The sequence below is a fragment of the Durotheca rogersii genome, assembly GCF_024521655.1.
Source record: "Durotheca rogersii strain YMJ 92031201 chromosome Unknown GGS23scaffold_4, whole genome shotgun sequence".
Classification (NCBI taxonomy): Eukaryota; Fungi; Ascomycota; class Sordariomycetes; order Xylariales; family Xylariaceae; genus Durotheca; species Durotheca rogersii.
This window is the reverse complement of record NW_026251235.1, coordinates 2,292,503-2,308,985: the sequence shown is the minus strand read 5'-3', so window position 1 is coordinate 2,308,985 and position 16,483 is coordinate 2,292,503. Positions and strand designations below refer to the sequence as shown.

At 56.2% G+C, this 16,483-nt stretch overlaps 5 protein-coding genes across 5 annotated transcripts; 4 read left to right on the top strand and 1 right to left on the bottom strand.

Annotated features, from left to right (window-relative positions):
* Window positions 1-2,809: 2,809 nt before the first annotated feature.
* GGS23DRAFT_594399 (uncharacterized protein) lies at window positions 2,810-3,331 on the top strand (the record flags this gene model as incomplete). Its single annotated transcript, XM_051518155.1, has 1 exon — window positions 2,810-3,331. One exon carries the CDS (start codon window positions 2,810-2,812, stop codon window positions 3,329-3,331), a length of 522 nt encoding a protein of 173 aa, XP_051374976.1.
* Window positions 3,332-4,991: 1,660 nt separating this feature from the next.
* Window positions 4,992-6,118, top strand: GGS23DRAFT_617352 (uncharacterized protein). The gene has a single exon (XM_051520860.1). The coding sequence runs from the start codon at window positions 5,092-5,094 to the stop codon at window positions 5,977-5,979; it is 888 nt and encodes a 295-aa protein (XP_051374975.1). The 5' UTR covers window positions 4,992-5,091; the 3' UTR covers window positions 5,980-6,118.
* A 421-nt stretch (window positions 6,119-6,539) lies between these two features.
* GGS23DRAFT_377657 (uncharacterized protein) lies at window positions 6,540-7,925 on the top strand. The gene has a single exon (XM_051513409.1). The coding sequence runs from the start codon at window positions 6,868-6,870 to the stop codon at window positions 7,789-7,791; it is 924 nt and encodes a 307-aa protein (XP_051374974.1). The 5' UTR covers window positions 6,540-6,867; the 3' UTR covers window positions 7,792-7,925.
* Window positions 7,926-8,045: 120 nt separating this feature from the next.
* GGS23DRAFT_377618 (uncharacterized protein) lies at window positions 8,046-9,294 on the top strand. Its single transcript, XM_051513408.1, has 2 exons — window positions 8,046-8,471; window positions 8,546-9,294. Exons 1-2 carry the CDS (start codon window positions 8,299-8,301, stop codon window positions 9,126-9,128), a joined length of 756 nt encoding a protein of 251 aa, XP_051374973.1. The 5' UTR covers window positions 8,046-8,298; the 3' UTR covers window positions 9,129-9,294.
* Window positions 9,295-12,456: 3,162 nt separating this feature from the next.
* On the bottom strand, window positions 12,457-13,719 carry GGS23DRAFT_556276 (uncharacterized protein). The gene has a single exon (XM_051515648.1). It carries the CDS (start codon window positions 13,616-13,618, stop codon window positions 13,064-13,066), a length of 555 nt encoding a protein of 184 aa, XP_051374972.1. The 5' UTR covers window positions 13,619-13,719; the 3' UTR covers window positions 12,457-13,063.
* Window positions 13,720-16,483: the final 2,764 nt, after the last annotated feature.

The following is a 16,483-nucleotide window of genomic DNA, read 5'->3' as shown; positions in this document are numbered from 1 at the left end:
TCGCCAAGGTCTCACATTCGCATCACGTCCTCTCCCTCTCTCCTCTCTCCCCTCTTCCCCTCCCTCGCCTTCACGATCCTATGTCTTGTCGGACACACCCGACGCGGACCCAACTCCGCCTGAAAAATGATACTCCGAGCGAGTCTGAGAGTTCAAAGCACACACGCACCTGCGGACGGCGGTTCCGAAGAGGGGGGACGCTCGAACACGCCAGAACGACGACGACTTCATGCGAACGGGTCTGCTTTCGGTATGGCGCCTTGGAGCTGTCAATGGGCGTGATCCACAGGGCCCGCTTCCGCCGAGGTTTCAGGCCAGGGGGGAGGGCGAGGAGGTGGAAGGCCGCCGAATCGCGCTCAAGGTGTTATTTCCCCATCACGAAACAAAAACCCGCGGTGATCTCGGCGAAATACATGGTGGGTGGTACCTCCCCCGGACCTGACGAGACCCAGGCCGACTCTTCGAATTCCCTTCTAGAAGCATGGTCGCATAGAGCTAAGGGTCCGGGGGAGTCTACCCTCCATGGGCATGGTGTATGTGAGCGAGTGTATGCGCGTTCGGCTAGAGCAAGCGACGCGACCCGGAGATCACTCCGACCACTCACGTCGCTCGCCAGCCCACGCTCATCTCCTCTCCCAGGAGGACGGCTCGAGTCATAGCGGCGGGAGACGCGTTCGAATGGGGAAAGAAGGGCGAGTCAGGAAATTGGGCCTGTACCCGAACAAGGCGACGGAACATGGCCTCAGTCCGTGTCACCGGAAGCCCTTCCCCGTCAGCCTGGCCCGCGGGTACGCCAAACCTCAGCAAGGAGAGCGACGCCCGGGAGCTCGGCGGTGTCGCGATGTTCGCGATCCCAGGTTCGATCCTGGACGGCCAGGACCAAGATGTGTGGATGGAGTCATGTATCCGGCCCGTCATCTGAAGTTGGGAATGACCGTGCGTGCGACAGGCATTGAGATGGTGCCCAGGGCAATTTTTTATTTCCTATTTTTTATTCCTTTTTAATATTTTTTTCCTCCTGAATATTTTATTATTTTATTGCTTTATTCGACCCTGCCCCCTACCCACTGTCCCCCCTATCCCCTACCCCGAGTGCGGATACGCAACCTAACACTCAACTACGCGTCTAGATGCCTATGTATGTATACACACAGGTATTTAGAACCTAGTCGTTGGTGAGTACTTGGACCGGAACGGCGATCATGATGTCCCTGCCCCCCTGAGGATTAACGTAGACTAAGAATATCCCAAACAAACGTTGATGCCCAAGTATAGCGGCAACGGATCGACACCGAGAGAGAAAGCTCGCTGCTTGTATATCCGCGGCGAAGAGATGAGATCTTACTTCTCGATCGCACATTGTTGGGTATGTCTGCCCCAGTAACAGACAGCTTCTAACCTGCTGTACGTACAACCGAGCTCTCGACGAAACAGTCTATACGGTCGACTTGCCCGAGCACGTACGGGTACGGCTTGTCGAAGGTCTTGTGGCATCCGATCGGAGATCCCGTAGGACAGTAGCAAATGGGCTCCTTTCCTTTTCTGCACTCCCAGCATTAATTTCTTGCAGGGAGCGGAAACGGGCAAATGCAATAACCATAATTAAAAGCATGGGAAGCTGATACCTGACGGGTCTCCACAGCTTCATTATCCAAGCAGAAAGAAGAGGGCACCCCTTGGATGTCTCCACCCGGCGAGTAGGTCTAGACTGAGGCCATCCACGGGAGTTGCGAGCCCCCAAGAGTCCCAACGTGACGGTTGCCGTCGATCGCAGCGTCTTGCCCTATCCACACTCGATGTATGAGGCGCCTGCAGTAGGCGATGCGATGACGGGCCCACCGAGACGGGCATTGGGGCTGCGGCAGGACCACTGTTGTCAAATCCCGAACATTGTGCGAGACGTCAAGTGACCCAGAGAGGTCCGTCCGTCTGGGTCCGTAAAAATACGATCGCTGGACAGCATACCAAATCCCGTGTACGATGCTACCTCTGATCGTTTTATCGACGACCGGTCTGCCTGTCAACACCGAAACCGTCGCATTCCGCTCGGCCGTGCTCGCGTCTATTGCATACTCGTAGTATGACTTGAACCTCGGTGGAAAACGTCTGTATGGTAGCCGTCGACCCTCCCCCAATCGGCCGTGCAGGCTTGTAATTAGCAAATTCCCACGCGGCAGACGGTTGAACCCGTCTAGACAGATGATAGCTTGGAATAGGGGACTAGCATTAGGGGGAGGTTCGGCTTAGGCAGCATTTAGATAATCTTATAGGCGTTGCAAGCGTCGACCGGTGATTGGTGGGATTTGTGCCGTGGGAAAGGGCTACTACCCGTGTACATTCATGGTCGCACGATTCTCCATAATATGGGAAGTATCGCAGTAGTACATCGACATATGCCGTTGCGGAATACCGGAATTGCGTCCCCGCCTTACCCCAAAGCCGGGGAACAAAAGGGGGACGGCTCCGTCATTGGGCAGCTGTCGAGCTGCACGTGATATCAGCGAACAGCCTCCACCATAACACGTACCTACCTAGACTTCGATGCCTCAGGTATCCAGGCACCGTCTATCAAGCCCCAGCTGTCAAGCCACACAATGACGAAAGCCCTACGGCGGTACCAGGGAGCCTATGACACAACACTACCTGTTCTACTACGTAGAGATAAATACCTACGATATTTAGCTATCAACTTAGCTAGATAATTTCCATTCATATGATCATCTTTGATTCGTCGTCATATGCGAGTCAGGCCGCAGGAATTCCCGATATCGATCCCTCCACGATAGGCACCCGCCTACATCTTGCCGTCATGCCAGACGACGGCCGGCCAGCAGGCGACGAGGAGCGCCAGCAGAAGCAGCCGACCTCCCGCGAGAAGCTCCTAGAAGAGATTGCCACGCGCATCGAAGAGTCCAAGAAGCTGCAGGAGGAGTCGACCGAGCTGCACAAGCAAGCGGATGGGGCGGGGGACCCCGCCGCGGCCGAGGATCTCAAATTCCGCGCCCGCGAGCTCGACAGGAAAGCCGCCAAGCTGCTGAAGACGGCCAAGCGGCTCGAGACGGGGTGGGTGCAGGGCGGGGCGGCCGGCGCCGGCATAGGGGCCGCCGTGGCGGGAGGGCTGGGCGTGACCGTCGGGTCGCTGGTGGCCGGCCTCGTCGCCATCCCCACCACGGGGCTGGGCATCCTGGTGGGGGCTGGCGCGGGGCTGGTCCACGGCCCCTGGGTCAAGTTCGCCCAGGCGCTCAGCGGGGACGAGGTCGACGAGATCGACGCGCAGGCGGAGGCGGAGGCCCGGCGGGTCCGCGGGAGCCTAGATCCAGCCCTGCAATAGAAGGCGGGACGCGAGGGAGAAGTGGATTGCGCTCCCTGCTGAGGAGAGATCCTTCAGTGCATTACGCCGGCTGCTGGCTCGGCTGTGTAGCTATGTAGGCAGGCTTACGAGCGCATGTTCGCTCTGCTAGCGCATTGTAACGAGGAACGCGAGACGTGTTGTGCGAACAGGAAGATTATTATAGGTAACCGATGGTAATCATAAAGGGGATATTTAGCCCGGTATTCTAAACAGACCCCTCTTTGTAGGTACACGCACGTCTGGAATAATACCCGCGCTCGTTCTAGGCTTTTCAAAGGCGAGTCAGGGGGATTGCAGGAGCTTACGACCCCCCAGACTGCTAAATCGTTGTCACAACCCTGTCTGTTAGCTTGCACGTGCCTATGGCCAAACCAATATCACCAATCTCAGTCATTTCTTTCCTTTATAAGTAGGGTAAATATGTGATTTATTATCGTAGCCGAATGTGGTAACCACAAATTTTACCTAGTTATGTATGGTCCCCTTAATATCTATCAAGTCATTAACCCCGATCAGTCCTTCTCCTACGTTTTCATTCCTTGAATGTTAACAGTCGTAGGCAGCAAACCCAACTAAGAAAGTAGTTGCGGCATTTCAAACTAGGCAGTGCAATAACGCAAGCGGTTCTCTCAACAACGCTACTAATGCGTATCCAAATCGGAGTATGCAGGCAGCACAGCAGAATCCTGGGTTTCACCTCTATAACTCGGTTCAAGTTGCTCTCCTCTCCTATTGCGTAAAGCGTAGACGCCTACACTCTACGATTCGCAGGTATAAGCTTACAATGGATGGCTTCCCACGTGACATATGGTTTGAATTAACACCTTCTTACAGATCCGCTCCAGTGTTTATTTTGACAACTCGGAAAGACTAACTTAAGTCCCAGTTCCTATCGGTTCCAGCCATCTCTTCCTTGAGTCTCTAGATAATAAAAGAAAGACATTTTCATTATTTCCATTTTCAGCATCAGCTGTATTGCTTACAACGCATGTCCATTCCGACATGATTAGTTTAGTTGCTTTTTCACAGCCATCACTGCAAAGGACTTGAAATATGAAAGGCTGGTCATGTCCTCTCCCCACGACCTGGAACGTTAATAACCATGTGACTACAACCAGTAGTTAATATCAATTGGCTAAGTTTAAAGCCCCTCACTTAAAGCGCCGATGGAATGTATAATTTAGGGTTATCCCCCCGTTAACTCTATTACTTGTCAAGACATCCAGTCTTTAAGAAGCCTCCTACCTGGAGTCAGAGCCCAACTCATCAATTCCAGGACACTATTGGAGCCACGCAAGCTGAAGCATCCAATAAGACCCCTCTGGACTCTTGCCTATCGCTGCAGACCGTTGTATTTCCTCTTCTCGGGCACTGCTCGACAATTTGCCGCCGGCTCTCCGCGAAAAGAGAGGGTATCTTGGGCTTCAAATCGTCCTAAGCCGCCTATCCGACTCCTCTCTGGCACACACACACACACGAAACCACCAAAGAGGCGCTTGTACCCGGCTTCTGCTTTGTGTTGACCCCGTCCGGTTAGTTCCTACATCTCGTCTTACGCGTATTGTGGCTCTTCTAATCTATCTCGTCGACGTTTCAGCTGTTTTCGCAAGGCCCTCGGAGGCGAGGCCGGTCGTACATCGTCGCCGGGACGAAATACATACACACTATATTCCCACGGAACTGGTCATCGTGATACTTTCTGCAAGATACCTATTACCTAAGAAACGACATCAGTCACTATGGATCCCCAGTTCGATAACCAGGATTCTGAGGCGACCGGCGCCCAGGCCGCCGAAGAGGTGGAACATGGAACATTCAACATGGGAGGTCTTGCCCCTGAGTTGCGTGACATGATCTGGAGTCACTATTTCAATCATCCGGGTTGCATCATTTTAGTCCACATGGATAGTCCGCACCAATCTCAAGCTAATAGTAACGACATAACGTTCGGCCGATTCGCATACAGAGAGCCAAACCCAATCACCCTATCGATCAGCGCCATCGAGACCGATACAAATAAACCCTATGGCCCACGATATTCGTGCACGAATAAACAAGCTCATAGGACGGCTGGCAGAATCGGTTGGCGGCCCCTCGCCCACACCGACGTTACCCGGGGCTTAAACCCTCACTTGAATACAGTCCCCACCCAGCACGTTCCCGGACCTGTGCTGGTGCCGAGTAACTGGAATGACCATGTGCTTTACCCTATGGTAGCATTGGGCCGTATCCTGAACACCCTGTGCGACGTGCCATGGATCGGCAATGTCAAGACACTCGCGGTCAACTCGGGATACTACGATTTCCCGAATGTTCTGGATCAAAACAGCATGGTTAGACTTCTACAATCAATGCCGGGGTTAGAGAGGATTCTGATTGTCCTGAAGCCCCCTGTCCCGCTGCGGTCGACCGAGCCTACCGACGAGTTCGGCTTCGTTCAGGGCAACGACTATCTGCCGGAGGTGAAACAACACTTACACATGATCGATACCGATACCGTTGCCATGTCGCGATACCTCTCCGGATCCATCCGAGGGGCAGTGAACGATAGCGACCATCCGAGAGACATTCAGGTGCTGAGAGTCTGCGACTTTGGCTGCCGCTTTGACGACTCGCAGGACGCCTAGAGGTACGGCCACTCTTCGCCCGCCGCGTCTCACTGCTAACGAAGATCCAACAACGCCTGCAGTCCAAAATTACGATTATAGAGAATAGACAACCTGTTGTCGTGTCAGCAAGAGGTTCGGTCAGCCATACGCTTAGGTAATATTGCCGGAGGGGTGTGGTAGGATAGGAGGATAATAGGTGTGTGGCTGTAGCCTGTAGTCGGTCTTGCCGAGTGTCCCGCAGCCCGAGGGCTCTGAGACTGCAAGTGTAGCTAAGATGGTCATGGAAGCGTATTGCTTCAGGCCGTTCTCAGGGCTAGACCGACTTGGGGGTGGGACACCCTCAGTGTTGTAGGTATACATACAAACGTAGACGACTGCGTACGGGAAATAGAAATGGAAAAGGCTGGACACCACCGTAGCACTCGCACACCCACTGGGGCCGTGAAGACAGTTGTCAAGGCTGAGTTGTCAATAATTGTCTCAGACCTCACGCGTGACTGCATCCCATGTACTGGGAGCGGATGGCGGGGAAGTGCCTGAAACATTGATTCGCCCTGTAGGAAAATAGGAAAATAGAAAAGATAGGAAAAGGAGAAAAAAAAAGGGTGTAAAAAAAGAAATTGGACATGGGTCTCAGAGGAAGAGGGTGTGTTGCCTTATGTAAAATGCACACCCCCCTAATATCGTCTAGGCCGCCTTTTTTCTCCAGATCTTTAATATCTCGACGTTGCATACGCACGCAAGGCTCCGGCGAGGCGGTCGCGGAGAAAAGATCACCGGACCGCGCACGAGGCCGGCTTTCGAGAGTAGCTGGACGAGGGGAAGAGGGGGGAGACAGAGCCTGGCCACGAATGAGGGGATTGGGGGGGAGGCTGGCTTTCCTGCGTACAGATCACCGCGATCAATATGGAGTTCATATCGATCGCTCGGAGCGCGACCCCCTCGTCCGGCTGCGCGCGCCCGCGATCCTGCAGAGGGCACCTCCTTCATTCCTCACCGCCGGTTGTGCTGGTTGCTCACTTGCCGTCCATGGCGTCCCGGTTGCGCCGTCGGACGGCAGACAAGTCTGAGACAAATGTAGCCTGCAGGCCACGGGGCAAGGAGATCCTGCCCCAGACTCTTTTCGTCCTCTCTCTCTCTCTTTCTCTCTATCTCTCTCTCCTCCCGCGACACCCCCTTGGAGAGCGGATGGTAAGGCAGCGGGGCGGTAGAGGGGACATCTGGGCGCTAAAAAAGATATTCTGCCGTCGTGACGTTGCGGTCCTACGGCGCAGCTCCCATCGTGACCCTCGAGATGGAACCAGAGGAAACAGAACGAAAAAAAAAAAAATTAGCATCGTCAGGGTGCCGGCAGAGAAGGCGATGGTGTCCCTTGCACGTCTATACGGCCGACCTAGCCTGCCCGTCGACGTTACCTATCTGGTCACCTTGCCTGTCTGGCTGTCCAGTCCTACCACCCCAGGTCGATCAGCCGGCGGCTCGGCGGCAGGAGTTGCGGGGGAATATCTGTGCGGGCTAGGGATGAGGGCGGCGACGAGGGAGACGACAGGGGCACTCCTATTCTCGTTGGTGTCATCGTCGCTATTGCCGCGTCTGCCAGTGTTGCCGTTACCTGGCCTTGCGGGAGTAACATCCCCAGCCGGCAGCGGGGCCCGCAACGCAACCGAGCCGTGGAGGAACCAAAGGAGGGAAAAAAGAGAGAGGATCCGGGGAGAAGAGGCAAGGCCCGTTCGACGTCTTCGTCCTCGGAGGAGAGAGGCAGCAGTGCGAGGTCGCGCGAGCGCGCAGGGCGCACTCGCACATAACCTACTTACCTACCTATCTACCTAGGTATCTATCTAGGTACCTGAACCACATTGACATGCCTCTCCTTCTTCTGCTGGCGGTGATGCATCTTCGTCATCTCCTGCGGCTCCTGTGGCTCTCCTACCGCCCTCTGCTGGCCCCCCCGGCTAAATTCGCAGCGCACGCGGCGCCTTCGCCAGCGCGCTCCCATTTAGCCGGGCGCAACTTTTACCCTGAGGCCCCGAAGAGCCCGTCGGGAACGCGCCTGGGAGCCAGCATGTGGTGGCCCCAGGTGGCCTTGCCCTCCACGGCCTTACCTGGCCCTACTGCGTGCGTACGCGGCAGGGAAGCGGCAGCGGCAGCACACCAACAAGGGGGTGGCATGGGGTTTCGCGCGCCCCCCGGCCGTCCCCCTCCCCCCCGGTCTCCTCCCCCAGCTCGCCTGCTTCGTAGTACCCTGGAACCGATCACCCGGGATCCTGTTTTTTTTTTCTTCTTTTGTCCGTCGCTGACTCTTTTCGCCGCGGGACGGGACCGACGTCGCGAAGGGGCATGGAGGATGATGGGTGGATGCAGACGGTTGGGCGTAGGTATACGAATCTAGGTGTGGAGAGGCAGCAGGCCAGGGCCCTCCCGCTTCTCCCGCGCCGTCGCGCTGGAACCGGGGGGTTCTCGTCTCCTTTTCCCGTCTGCGGCACGCGCGCACGTATCGCACACGTACGTAGGTACGTAGACCAACGGGCAAGACGCGGCCATCCATCCTCTCTCTGTCCCTGTCCCTCTCACTCTCTCCATCTAGGTATAACACGGCACATACGTGCGTAGGCGGCGTGGGTATAGATAGAACATGCGGTTTTGCGCACCAACGACGGCCAGGCCGCGGCCAACGAGCCAACGACAGGCTCTCCTCGCTGCATCTCGCATCTCGGCGCGCGCGCTCAGGGTGCGGGTGTTGGAGCGGCGGGAAAGGGGAAAAGGGGGCCAGGAGAGGCCCGAGAGGAAAGAGGCAGATGGGCTCCAACGAGAAGCCGTCTCGACCCTGGGCTCATTACTCAAAAATAACCAGCGTATATTATAGCCAGCCTGCAGGGGCCGCGCCGGATGGGCGGGCGGGCGTACGTAGGGACTTTCGTTTCTCCTTCCCCTCTCTGTCTCTTTGCATCCGCGTTCCCCAGTATCCGTTTTTTTTTCCTGGGGTGCATATGAGGTTGTTCGGTATGGCGGCCCAGAGATCTGCTCTGGTAACGCTGCGGTCCACCAACGGTACCACCTTTGAATATCGTCTTCATTTTATTGTAATTTTTGTAGAATTTTTTATTATTTCGAGAATTGTATTCACCCATTATTTTTTCGACTACATCGAGACGACGGAGCTAGGATGAATTCACCTTTCTTCTTTTTTTTCTCCTTCTGTCGTAACACGGCGCGTGTTCACGAAGCCGGGCCTTCTTGAAGTCTAGACCGGGAATCCCCCTATTCGGGCGTCGTAGCATCGACTCCCCTCGCCCGGATCTACAGTATACAGCACTTACATATAATCGAACGAGAAAGAGAGACCCTTCAAGTGCCATCGTAAGGCGATTCGTGCTGTGCCTCAGTGCCGGTTGGGAGGAATCCCGCGTAACCGGCTGGCCCCTGTACGTGGTTGGAGAAGGTGGCGTTGCCTGCTATAATTAATTACCTGCCTACTCGGTGAAAGGGAGATGACGGCTAATGGTCGACGACGGTACGTCGACACATGACGGCGACACCCCTCTATACCCAGGGCCGGAATCTACTTGGAGTCGTCGCCCCCTTCACCGGGAGTCGCGAGAGGCCGCAACCTGCAGGTGTAGCATAGGCCCATCCATTCCTGCTCGGTCTAATAGACGACCTCCCTGCTCCCGTTTCACCGCGGGGTACAGGAGGAACGATTATCTCGGGGCCAGCTACTGTAAGCGGTATGTTTGCACGAGCCTCTCGCCATCGCGTGACGTCCGGGTCTCAGCTAAGTACTTCGCGGCCATGACACATCGTTGGCGCGGACGGGTGAGACGCTCGTTCCCGGCACGAGCCTTTGTCATGAGGCTCGACAGCTAACTGCGAAATGTAAGATGCTCTGCCTGGCCTGCGATCGTGAGAGCCGCTGCTGTAGGTATATAACAAGCCGCAGGTAACGAACGGGGAGCACGCGGGCACGGTTATACGTAGGCTTCTAAGTCTCAGTCAGATCTCTATCCCTCGGCCGATGTCTCTCAGGATGGGTAGAACCAAGCCGACTTGATCCTAAAGAGGCTGGCGTTGGAGAGTTGTGCTAGCATCTCTACGACGTAGCACCAGAAAAACGCGAGCATCGTATCTTCGTCGCTACGAGCCAACCAGCACTGTCGGGGTAATTTAACCGCACCCCTACGTGTGATATGGCAACTCACAAAGGTCCCGCGAAATTCGCTCGGTCCTTAAAGAATAGCCGCTGGTTCGACGGCCAGCCGCATGTGCCGCAGCAGACGGTCTCGTCTATTTCAGATTGTTCGCGATAGCCCCCCTTTCGCGATCGTCGTCGCCATTTCCCCTTTCTCTTCCTCAACTTCTTCACCTTCAGTCCGGCTCCCACCGCTGCTGGTGGCGGGGATACGTGAGTGGACCGGTGAGAACAGCCTCGGACCGGACTGGGACTGCTCGGCGACGTGAGTACGGGGACGTGCATCGTGCGTCGGTATAGTTAGTTTGTGCGTACTAGGGAGGTAGGTATATCGAACGAAGCGGTCCCGACGGGTAGATTGGACAGCTCGGGCGCCATGTTGCGATCTCTTCCCACGCGGCGAGTAGGGTGCCTGCGATCTGTGGCGCCGACTAGCGGAGGCCATTGGCTGCGTTTCGGAGATGGGGGGGAGAGGACCTCTCGTGAAGAAGCAGTTCGGGTAGCTGTTGTCGCATCGTCCCCGTTCCTAGCGTAGGTCTAACCCCCCCCCTCTCTTCTCCTTCACCCCCTGGTATGGCTTGTGTTGTACTTCCCACCCCGAGCACAACGACGACAACAACGGAGATGAAGACGCTACGGGACATGAATCGCTGACCGGTCCGGGTCTGACCAATGCCGCGAGGCCCAATCACGACTGCGCAATGTCCGTTCCCACAGGTCCATCGAGATGAAAGACAGATACGGAGTAGGACGAGCTGCTAACTGGATGAGGTGTGCTGCTGACCATCTAGTGCGATGGCTTTTGAGACCCTTGAAGACACACCGCGTCGTAGCCCGGGGTCCCAGGCGCTGAGTTGGCCATCTAACATGCCTATCTGAATAACGTGATAAGGGACGGCCCGAGTAGTCAGGCCCTAGGCAGCCCGCTGCGCCGTATCTTGTCAGCAGGGTTGAGTAGCCAGGAGGAATCGCTGTAGGCCGTTGGGGTCTCAAATCACTCCTCCCCCTCCTTCACCCTCTCCCGGCGCACTGCTATCACGTATTACCCTCAGTTTCGTCGAGTCCGCAGAGGAAAGCTGACGGTGTCCGCTATTGCTAGTTTCCGGGTGCGAATCCGCACCAATCCGCTTTGTGGTCGAACCAACGTGAGGCGGGTTCGTCAGCACATAGATCGGCCTTGGCCGTCAGCATCCATACGACCCCACGAATAGATAGGTAATCCCCCTTTCGGGACGAGTGGGGTGAAGGCTGAGCTGAACGCTGGACTGCCCACGGGGTCGACACCCCGAGATTTCTTCGTCAGACGCCTCTCTGGTGGGAAAGACGAGAGAGGGGCACAGAGGGAGCGGAGGCGAGATTATCAGATGCGTAAATGCAAGCAACGTGTGCTTAAATCTAACCCGCATACGAGGAGGGGCAGACTAATTGGCAGATCAACCGCGAGATCCGCCTGTAGGACTTCAAGACCTGCGTCGTCTTGATTACCCACTTCCACCGCGCGCTGTCGAGCCTGTCGCCGTCGTGATCTTCACTACGCTTTACGTGACGATGGGGTCAACTCAGACCTCGGCGTCCCCTAGTCCTCACCGCGTTGTAACGGCGACCACCCAACATCATCAGATACCAAGCGACTGACCCGAAATACCTACGTTTGTGCAAACAACTCCCGGTCCGTGTAACCACCATGGGCGACGTGATCCCCAACGGTGTCGACCTGTGAGCGCTGCGCACCCACCCGTGCGTTCTTTGGGGATAGCCTAGCTACAACATACCTACCTGCCGCGCTGTCGTGCCCTCTGGAGAGAGCCCAGAGAAGCGGCAAAGCCCCGATTCTCGCCCAGGGCGGAGGGATGATGGGAGGATCCTTGCGCCGCACTGGATCGAGCCGTTTGTCGTCGCAGACGTATGATGCCTATGCCACCCGGGAATAGCACACGTAGCTACCTTGGCTAGCCTTCCTCGACGATATAATCCTGGGCCCAACGTCTTGGGAGGTCCTCGTGAGGAAGAGACAAAGCAGAGAGACAGGTTGCCACGGTCATCAGAGAGGAAAGCCTGGTAAGGAGCCGCACAGGGCCGTAGGCCGCGCTGACATCGTGGTGGAGGGGTCGACGACCATCTCAATGGCGCACGCTGTCACGAGTAGATCGCTGTTAGCGGATTTTCTATTTACGATTCCTCGTCATGGCCAAAAGTCCACTGGCAGGAAGAGAAGCACGATGGAAAAGAGGGTGGATGAAACCCTACGAAACAGGAACACGTCGCGAGGCGGTCCTCTGTATTAGGTGAGCCAATATATTGAGCGTTCATCGTCTGGATAGGATGACTCTGTAGGGTAACCTTTTACCTTCGGACGTAATGCCTACCAGGGCTGGCTGGTAAGAACCACATGACAGCAAAAAGGGGAGGTCAACGTTCATCTGAAAGAGGTGGAATGCCTTCCGGGTATCTGCAGCTACGCTCGCCCACGTAGTATTCTCCTCGACGGTAATCTCTCCCACCCGTTTCCCGGTAGGGCCCTCACGGACGACAACCAATGATGGCGACCTTCCTTTCATGCGGTGTCAAAAGTCCTCCTCCGCTACACCACACGCATATACACACACCCACACACCCGCGTACTTCCACTTACTCACACTCGCTCACTCGCATACACACAGTTACCTATCGTGTGTAGGTACATACATGTCTAGGAAAGGGGAAAATGGGAATCTTGTTCGCGTAATAACCGCTAGCTCGTCCACCAGTCCAGTAACACGGCCGCAGAGGTCGCATTCTGCAGGTCGGTAGAAGGCCCCCTCCCCTCCTCCTCTAAGAGGAAGAAGAGGTGGTGGAGGAGGAGCAAGAGCGAGAAGGGCAGAGGAGGAAGTAGGGGGGGGGGGGGAGGCAGATGGGACGAGGAGGAGGAAGAGGTGCTTACCTCGAACGCGCCTCCAGTCGCGATGATTCCAGAGACTTTTGCATCGTGACTCGCAGGATTTGCATGTAGGTAATAAGAATAATATTAAATAAGCTCTCGCGTAGCAGACCCGAACCTCCCCCAGCCAAACCCCCATATGCAGCGCTACGTCTGACCCCGGCCTCCTGTAGTAGATGCCGAGGTGGACGATATGCGGTCGTGCAGTTCGCACATGAACTTCTGCGCTGTTCCACAAAATGCCGCTTATCTACTGACTGGCTGGGGGGGGTAGGAAAGCCCACCTCGCGGGGCAGAACGGATGACTCCGAAGGCAGCGAGACGCGCGCTCTCTCTCGCTCTCTCGTTCTGCCTATCTCCCATGCAGGTCTCGGGGCGCAGACAGACTTGAGCAACTGACTAAGTACGTAAGGAAATGGTTCCCGGACGAGAAGGAGAGCGGGAGGGTTGAAGGAGAGACAGCGTTGGAGGCAGGCAAGTAGGCAGGCGGGTTTTTGGCTGGCTGGCTGACGATGATTTTCGTGGAGGCGGAGAATAATAGAAGCCACTGGCATTAAAAATCTACTGTTATTTTATCATGAATATATCTGAATTTAAGGATTATTAAAAATCGATTCTTGTTTTTTTTTTGTCTGATGCATACGCTCGCACTCACACATCTACACACTCTCACAAAGGCTTACCTATTATCGAGTTATTCTCTAATACTGACTTACATGGTGTTCCTTTCGATTCCCTGTATCATGGAGGATTCCCTTCGGCAACCCACGTGGTAGCACTTAACAAATAACCTCATCCCGTTTCAGTTGTCGAGGATCAAGATCCCCAGTCCGCACGCTACGGAGAGCAGGGCTTATGGGAAGGGAAGGATGATGAACAGGAAGAAGCCGTCCTTCTCAACCCCCTCCGAGCCCTGCTAAGGATCCCCAGAGACAGGGACGGGGTACACATGCTACGTCCCATACATAACCAGTTGGCGTAGTAGGCGTGCCTAAGGTACATTGCCAACACCAACGAGGGAAATTGTCCACGGCACGTCACATGGGGGAGGCGTCGCCAAATTCCGTATGCACTACGGGATATGCACAGTCTGCGCATGTCGACGACGACGCGGTGCCGAAACTCCAAGATTAGATGGAGAGACGAGGCGATGGACAGATAGATAACGAAACTCCGAGAGGACCGAGGGGAAGAGAGGCGTGTGACCCGATGCGATCCGATCGAACAAGTGATAGTCGGCCAAACAAGCAATTCCATGTGCAGACGAGATGCGCAGCTGCGCATCTATTTGTTCCTCCGGCGCTTCTAACGGGCCAAGAGTCGATATTTTGGGATCCGAACAGATGGTGCTAGACAGATCTGTACTTGGACGTGGGATGGCTGCTCTTGGCGGGATTTTCGTAGGTATCCTTTTCTCGTCTCGGCGATGGGACAAAAGAGCTGCCGCCTAACTTGAGGCTAATGCCAATCCTGCCGGCTCAACCCACGTAGAGAGAGCGTTACAAGACACTTGACCAGACACTTACACACGCAACACTTACACGCACGATAGCCTGCTGACTTGACAACACGGGCGCCACTGACCTACGTACGCATGTAAGAGTCTATGAATGGAGGCACGCATGCAATGCGACGAATGCCTTCTGGCGCAAAGAGACAATATGACGAGGACCCGGCCGTCGTCACGAGCCCACTTCGGTCGTCCCCAAATTCCGCGTCGCCTCGAATTATTTCAATGCCAGCATCGTGAGAACACGAATAGATCGATGGCGACTCCCGCGACCACCACCACCACCACCACCACCATTACCCACTGGGTCCGGTCCAGCCCAGCCCTGCCGAGTCCAGCCCAGCCTAGCCCAGCCCTTTTTCGAAGAAGAGGCGATGGAACAAAAAGAATAATAGTAGCCGCGGCCGTGGCTATAAAACAGATCCTCCCCAGCTGACCCCCGCTGACGCAAGCAGGACATAGTAAGGGGAGAGAGAGAGGGGGGGAAGGGGGGGGGGGTGAGTTGCCCAACCAAACTCCAACTCTCTAGAAGGCTCGCTCGCTCGCTTATTTTGATTGACAATGCCGGAAAACTGGTGAGCGATCAGACGATATTTGGAGCAAATGTCGATACGTACGGCCTACCTGACCACCCCCTTCGAAGGGGGCTCGGGGGCGCGCTTCGTGTAGGTACCTATAGGTAGCAGCCGGAGAGGCCGGACGGTAATAGACACAACCACCACCGGGCCTGACTACCTATCCAAGGTACCTATCCTCTCCATGCGCGCACCCAGTACGCGCGACGGTAAGTCAACTTGCCTCTCCCTGGAGAGCCAGACGAGCCGAATAGCTTAGCAATCTTATGCGTTTGCGCGAGAGGTCTCGCGCGCGCGCACGCGCACCCTGCGCCGCACGGCCCCGGCGACGTTTTCAGCAACTTCTCAGGCTTGGGGTGTCCTTTTCTTTCTCTTCCCCCCTCGGCCTCGTGAAGGTCGCGTTGCTCGCTGCTCGCTCGTGTGTCGGTGGAGAAGGTGACATTAGCCCTAGCGACCTGCGTGCACACGTAGAGACGTCTCTCCTTCTTCTCTAGGCCTCCCTCCCTCCTGGCTCTACGTAGACACTCGCATCGTCCTCACCGGCGCATTAGGTAGCGGGGGGGGAGGGGGGGAGGGGGGGGTTGGAGTTCGCGGGCGAGAGACGGAGGGACGGGGACGGGCGGCTGTGCGCGAGGGCAAATCTGCAATCGGAGGCCGCTGCTGCCGCCGCTGCAGACTGCATCGCCCGCCCGCGAGGCTCGTCGACGCTGTTAGTCTTCACCGTCTTCGTCATCGTCTCGCTGCGGCGCAGACGGCGGTATCCAACAACCTACCTACTAACACCGCCACCATCACCACCACTAACAGCCCCCCCCTTGCCCCCCTTCCACCCCCCCTTCTTCTTCCTCGCCGGCGAGCCAAACGAAACGAATCCAACTACCCATCTGTCAGTATCTACCCGGTGGACCGCCCCGCCCGCCCCGTCCGCCTTCCCGCGCGGATCTTCGTCAGCGAGGGATCTCAGATCGCTCGTGTTTGTGTTGGTGTTGGGGCGGGCGGGCGGACAGGTCACACACCTCATCTCCAAACCTTCCCTCCCCCTCCATCCCCCCCCCTCCTTTTTCCCCGCGCCTCCCCGAGCCTTGGTGGTGCGGCAGGGAGGCGAACAGCGTAAAGGGTGCAACGCTTCTTAGGTCGAGCGAAAGTCGGTCAGCGACGCGCATCGAGCAGCTAAGACTCTCTCTCTCTCTATCCATCTATCTATCTCTACACCGACCTGCGCGCACAGCCAAAAGGGAAAAAAGAAAAAACCCTGGCCGGCCTGATCTGCGCGCCCGCCCGCCCGCCCGGCGGCGACATCGCGATCGAGATCAGAGGAAGGGGGGCGTCCGTGA